Below are 6741 nucleotides of genomic sequence, written 5' to 3'. Positions count from 1 at the left end.
AGTAAACACAGGAAGGGCACGAAACAGTGAGGAAGGAGAAGCTTTAGCAATTCTAAATGGCATACTCTGGGCTAAAGAAAACGAATACAGGCAAATCATCATTGAAAGCGACAACATAAATTTAATTAAGCATTTGAATAATCCAAAACATCAGGTTCAATGGCAATCTCTAGCGTACATGAGACAAATCAAAAAAATAAAGAAGGAAATGCAGCAGGTCAAATTCCAGCACATCAAGAGGGAGTTAAATGCTCAAGCTGACAAACTGGCCAAGTGGGCGAGGCGGAAGAATAGAGTCAAAAAATGGAACTGTATTCCGTATTTTCTTACTAATATGTATTGTAATGGATCTCTGATTTAGTGTCCTAATATATTACCCTTTTAACAAAAAAAAAAAAAAAACTCTAATTAACCCCCACGTCACACATGCATGCACGGTGGAAGGAAATAGTGGGTTGGGTTCATTTTTGAGTCCTACATTTACAACACCACCTAAACAAGTCCCTCGATTTGGCCAGATTGCAAAATGACCCCTGAAATCAGAACAAGTTGCAAATTTAACCCCTCTTTTGACTTGACCCAATTGTCAAATAGTCTTTCAACTAACCTTGAAAACATGGGATGTTACAATTTCACCATTAAAAATAGTGTTCAAAGACAAAATAAGATGAAGCTGAGTGAATCTAACAAAAACATATACTTAGATTAATGTAATAAAACAACTAATACAACTAAGACATCTAAAGTGTTTCAAAGTAAAACATAAAAAAAGACTAAAAAGTGAAAGCATTCAAATTTTGTAAGAAAATTCAGACATAGAAGATTGAATCAAGTATTACTTGTGTTTGAGGAGGTTCTACCATCGGGTACCCTTAAACCAATTTGGTTAAGAATCATCCTTCTGAAGTTTGCGTTGTCATCCTCTATCTGTTTAAGTTTGTCTTTGTACACATTAATTTTTTCATTCTGAGTACGAATCTTTTCATCTTCAATCATAACCATAGTACGTTGGTAGTTTTATTTCTAACTATTTATGTGTTTTAGTCATACTAAATTGACCAAGTCTGAAAAGTGTGTCTACTTTTTTTTTTTTTTGGAAGATGACTACGATCTACGTCCATCGTGGTATTTGCCATTTGATACATTATAGTATTAGTGTGTCTACTTCACTTGGTCTGAAAGTGTGTATTTAGAACTTATTTGGGCCCCCTTTGATGACTGATAGAGAGAAGTACCTTGGTGCTCTTATTCTCAAGAAGGAAAACATGATTGATAGTTATAACTGGTTAGTTGATAAATTCCATCAATCACTTTCTAACTGGAAACAAAAATTCACAACACAGGCTGGTAAAACTATATTGATTAAATCCATTTTATCTTCTTTCTGCACTTACACTAGCAGTTTTCAGATCTTGCCTATGGGTACTATTAATATGCTAGAAAAAAATCGAAAGATGTTTTTGGTGGGGTCATCATATGGAGGATAAGAAACTCCACTTTATTAACTGGGACATTATCTGTGGCCCTAAACACAAAGGTGGTCTGGGCATAAGATCTATAAAAGAGATCAATATGTCTCTTATAGCAAAACTAGTGTGGAACTTTCTTACTAAACCAGATGACATGTGGGTTAGGTTATTGAAAGCAAAGTACCTCAGATCATCAAATTTTTGGAACCATAATCATACCACTGGTAATTCTCACATTTGGGTAGCTCTTAATAAAATTAAATCTAGCATGAAGAATAACATACTTTGGCAAATTAGTAATGGTTCCATGATTGATATTAGAACAGACCCATGGGTTCCAAATACCACTAATCACATACTTACTTATACTAACAATCTACCTGATCATTATGAGAAGGTATATGATTTAATTGTGCAGGAAACAGGACATTGGAATCATCAAATTATATCTACTTACTTTAATCAGGAAGATGCAAAAGCTATTATGAACATTCCTATTTATCATAACAGGCCTATGGATATACTCATATGGTGTCCATCAGTTAATGGTAAATTCTCAACCAAGTCATACTATAAGGAGATTAAAGAAATCCCAGTACTAACAGAACAAGCTTATGAGTTTCCATGGAAGTTATTTTGGAAGAAAACTCAAATGCTACCAAAAATTCAGACATTTATATGGAAGTTAGTCCATGAAGGATTATCTCTTCTTAAGAACATTGGTGATAGAGTCCCTTATATTGATCAAGAATGTCAGATCTGCCTCACAGAAGATTTGGAAACTACCAATCACCTCTTTGGAGAATGTCGATTATTTAAAGAGTTGATTCATATAGCTGAGTTAGATGATCTGCAGTTCATAAAAGAAGATCCTATTGAAACCCTAGCTGCTATACTTAAAAATAGAGAGGTAACAGAAGAGAAATGGTATCATGTTACTTATCTGTATTGGGAATGGTGGAAATCGAGAAACGAACTTCATTTCCAAAATCGGACTCCTAATCTCGCAAGATGTTGGTGGAGGACGAAAGATTCACTCAGGTACATTACTATTAACCCATCTCCCTTTTCTACTAACCAAAATTTACAGATGAACTGGAGTCCACCAGATGAAGGAGTAAACAAGATCAATTTCGATGGATCATTTAAGGAATCAGAGGCATCATGTGCTGCAATAGCACGCAACTCAAATGGAGAGACGGTCGGAATAAAAAAGAGGTTGATAGATCCGATCTCTCCGATCCATAGTGAAATCGCCGCTCTTCAGGATGCCCTAACCCTAGCAGATGAACTCGCATTCACCTCTTTTATACTCAAGGAAGACGCAAAGGTGTTGATAGAGCTGATCCAGGCCGTTGATCCTGATATATCGTGGAGATTAACGGTGTTAATAGACGGTCTTCGGGAGAGAGTTAATGGGAGACAACTGGTTCTTGCTTACTGTCCACGTATGCACAATAAGGACGCCCACGACCTGGCCATCTCTGTTTTACCCTCCCAAAATTGATGTTTTGTTATTTAGCCCACGGATGATAGATTAGGTTACTAGTTAGCCCCTTAGTTTGTTATTCTTTTTCTTTTGGTACTGACTATGTAACTTTTCGTTTATATTATGTGATTTGGGTTAAAAAAAAAAAGAACTTATTTGGGCTCACTTTCCTATTGGGCAAACCCAGGCTCAGGCCCAGGCCTAAGTTAGTCTAGCTGTGTACACAAAAATGAAGTCTTCTCTCGATATAAATATCTCATTTGGAATTAGGGTTTAAAGCGCAAAAACAGTCTATATTTCTTCTCTATCTCTTCGTCACCAATAATCATCCGCAATGGCTGAACAGGTTAGTATTCTTCACTAGCTCTCTCTCTCTCTACAAGCGAATCCCTAGTCTATTCGTTTTCCATCATACAACCGTATTGTACTAGGTTTAGGGTTTCTCCATTATCACAAATCTTATTGTTTTTCGTTATTTACATAAATTTTTCAATCCTTACTGTTTCGTAAGATCTCCTTATTTGATATCTCATACGCCGATTTAAAAATGGTTTCTGTTAAATACAGACGGAGAAGGCTTTTTTGAAGCAACCCAAGGTGTTTCTCTGGTAAGAAAAAGGTTTAATTTGTACTATTTTGTTTAGGGTTTTAGGTGATTTTGTAGATAAATCATCATTTAATTTACCATTGTTTATGTAATTATGTAATTATGGGTCGATTAATTGCAGCTCTAAGAAGAGTGGGAAGGGAAAGAGACCAGGAAAGGGAGGAAATCGTTTCTTCAAGAGTATCGGTTTGGGTTTTAAAACACCCAGAGAAGCTATTGAAGGTTTGTTTAGTGAAACTTTTGATGTTGGTTTCGTTATTTGTTGGGTAGTAACTAAATGTTGCTTAACACATGTCATCGATGCATGAAAGAACATTTATAGTACCATCGAATTAGATGATCTAGTTAATCACAAGCTAATTGGCTTGAATTGTTGATATCGCAACTGTGATCATCTCAATGAGATGGTATTTATTCATCTAATGTTATCTTGTTAAGAAATTTGTCTTTACATCGTAACTCTTGCATAATGTCTTTAAAATCCTTGGTTCTTAATGGTTTTGCTACTCCTCCCATGTTCCATCTTCTATATTCATACCTTGTTTTGTTTTTAAAAATATTTTCTGTTGTATTGATGTGAATTCAGCCTATTGTGAATTCAGCCCACATAGGTGCCTACTCATTTCCCAAAAAATTTGTATAAGAGGTAATTTAGTATGTGAAATCTGTAAACGCTGAAAGTGATGTGAGCAAAAGAGAATATTTAGGGAGCTCATTAGGCCTAAAGAATATTTGAAGTAATGAAAGAGTAATTGTTTGCTGAGAAATACTGCACCTGCAATGCAAATAATGTTTTCTTTGAGACTTTAGCCTTCTGGCTTACTCTCTGATTGCTTGTGTTATAGGACTTGTAAGAAACCCTTGAGACTGCATGTGCAAAGGTCTTTTTTGAATCTTAAGTTGAAGGTGTTTACAATTTTGCGCGGTCAATTCTTAGTGTTAGTATTTAAGATTTCAAGGCAATTAAATAAACCTCACAATTTGTAGGAGTAGTTTGAAGTTAGTCCCTGGGCTTTTAATATGAAGGTAGTCCCTGGCCTAAAGGTAGTCCCTGGGCTGCTTAGTTGTTGCATTGGCCAATAGATTAAGGCCATTACGCATGGCATTGGGCTGTAGTATTATGGTTGATTGGTAGTTACTTTTGGACACGAAAGCAGAGAAAGAAGTTTGTTGTATTATGGCCTGAAAGAGCATAACTAAGTCCAGTACCAAATTACTTGGATTGTCAATGCATTTGACTAAACGAAAGCAACTGATTAGCAACTCTGAATGTTGCTCTTAGCTGTTCGAGATGCTAGTTTGATTACTTCATACGGCAGCAAATTTACTCTGCATTGCTAGTCTTGAACATGAAATAGAAAGCTTAACTAACTCATTAACATTTTTTTGGGGTGAGAAGAGAAGAAAGGTGTGGGGGCTTTGTTGTAACATTGTAATTTCTTATCGTCTTAGTAGAGTAGAATCTGCAATACCCCTTATATACTAAAACGAATTGTTCAAAAAAAAAGAAGGAAGATTAAGTATTATGAAAATGAAAAAGAATACTTATATCAACTTCCTTAAATTACTTAGTTTCAGTTAGTGCATTCCCTAATGCTTTCATTCTGTTATGGTTATCTCTTTAGCTTTTAGCTGCATTTGTGCTATATTACATGTAAGATTTTTTTTCTCCTTAGAGCCATCATATATGAATTTAAAGTGGTGCTTGCTTGATGCAGATGAAGTAGTTCAGTAAAATAGATCTGTTTAATTTTGTTCTATTATATGATATTATGAAGATTTTGAGATATGGTCCATGTGGATGATGGGATTTTGTTGTTTTGCAGGAACATACATTGACAAAAAATGCCCATTCACTGGCAATGTTTCTATTAGGGGTCGTATCCTATCAGGCACTTGCCATAGCGCAAAGATGGTGAGAACCATCATTGTCAGGAGGAACTACCTTCACTATGTGAAGAAATATCAAAGGTTTTCTTGCTAAAATACATGCTTTGTATATCGTTTAACTTCTATTGCTTTTTCGAAGAGTTGATGTTAAATTAAATTACTTCTATTTTCAGGTACGAAAAGAGGCACTCTAATATACCCGCCCACATATCCCCATGTTTCAGAGTGAAGGAAGGCGACCATGTTACTGTTGGTCAATGCAGGCAAGTCTCACTCGAAGAACCTGAATCTTGGTTTATGATTAAACATGATTAATACTATTCATACTAATTAATACGATCTTCTCTTTTAGACCTTTGTCGAAGACAGTGAGATTCAACGTTTTGAAGGTCATTCCTGCTGGATCATCTGGTGGTGGTGGGAAGAAAGCTTTTGTTGCAATGTAAGACTATTTGCTCTTCATGGGGTGGATGCCGTGAGCTCGCGTCATTCATGTCTTTTCAGACGTAGATGAGTAGAGAAGAGTACTCTGGTTGTAGTATTCTTAATCTGTTCACTCAAATCTTACAAGGCTTCATCTCGGCAAGTGGATTTCTTTTGTTTACATAGTTTTGTTCAGGACCAGATTAGACTTGATAGTTTGATAGCTGTTTCAGTTGCTCTGGTCATTGAAGAGCTTGATTTAGTTTTAATGACTTGATTGCTCTGTTTCATTATATGCTCCTATTACAATATAACGTTCTTGTTGATTCTGTAGTGGCCCCACTCTTTGTTTTTGTGTGCCCTCCAACCAATTTAATTGGACCCACACGCTCTTCGGCCGGCCTTTTTCATAATGTCTAATTGGACAAATTGGTTACGGTTTAGGATTGTGTAACCTGAGACTTCTCAGACTATTTGGTAACTTTTCAGATATAGGGAACTCAATTGTTTCTTGCAAATTGTTCCGAAACCGTTCAAATATCAATCTTAAAATTAATTAAAATGCTTTAGGGAATAAAGACTTTGACCATTTTGGTCATTTAAAATGACTCTAAAAATCGAAGTTATTTGTTATTTTTTTTCGTTGAAAGTAACTTATTTGTTATTTATACCCTAATTTTTGCGTCACACTTGTGATCATCACCAACTCGATCAATGAGCCCCACCATTCTCTCACCTCTTGCTTTTTCTCTCTCTCTCTCTCTCTCTCATACTTCTTTCTCTCTTGCTGCTTTTGGGACGTGAGGAGTTATGGGTATCATTCATTGATAGCTCTATGTCAAAGGGGACTACACGGAGGGTTT

The 6741-nt window shown here is 35.8% G+C and overlaps 1 protein-coding gene across 1 annotated transcript; it reads left to right on the top strand.

The window, feature by feature from the left end:
• The first annotated feature begins 3173 nt into the window (after nucleotides 1–3173).
• Nucleotides 3174–6207, top strand: LOC147538114 (small ribosomal subunit protein uS17). The gene is made up of 6 exons (XM_086640430.1): nucleotides 3174–3304; nucleotides 3526–3566; nucleotides 3687–3787; nucleotides 5392–5536; nucleotides 5629–5718; nucleotides 5808–6207. Exons 1-6 carry the CDS (start codon nucleotides 3293–3295, stop codon nucleotides 5899–5901), a joined length of 483 nt encoding a protein of 160 aa, XP_086496556.1. The 5' UTR covers nucleotides 3174–3292; the 3' UTR covers nucleotides 5902–6207.
• The last annotated feature ends 534 nt before the right edge of the window (nucleotides 6208–6741 follow it).

This window comes from Eschscholzia californica, unplaced genomic scaffold (assembly GCF_041429995.1).
Source record: "Eschscholzia californica isolate CP2 unplaced genomic scaffold, dmEscCali1.0.p SCAF_5, whole genome shotgun sequence".
Lineage (NCBI taxonomy): Eukaryota > Viridiplantae > Streptophyta > Magnoliopsida > Ranunculales > Papaveraceae > Eschscholzia > Eschscholzia californica.
This window is presented reverse-complemented; position numbering and strand designations above follow the sequence as displayed.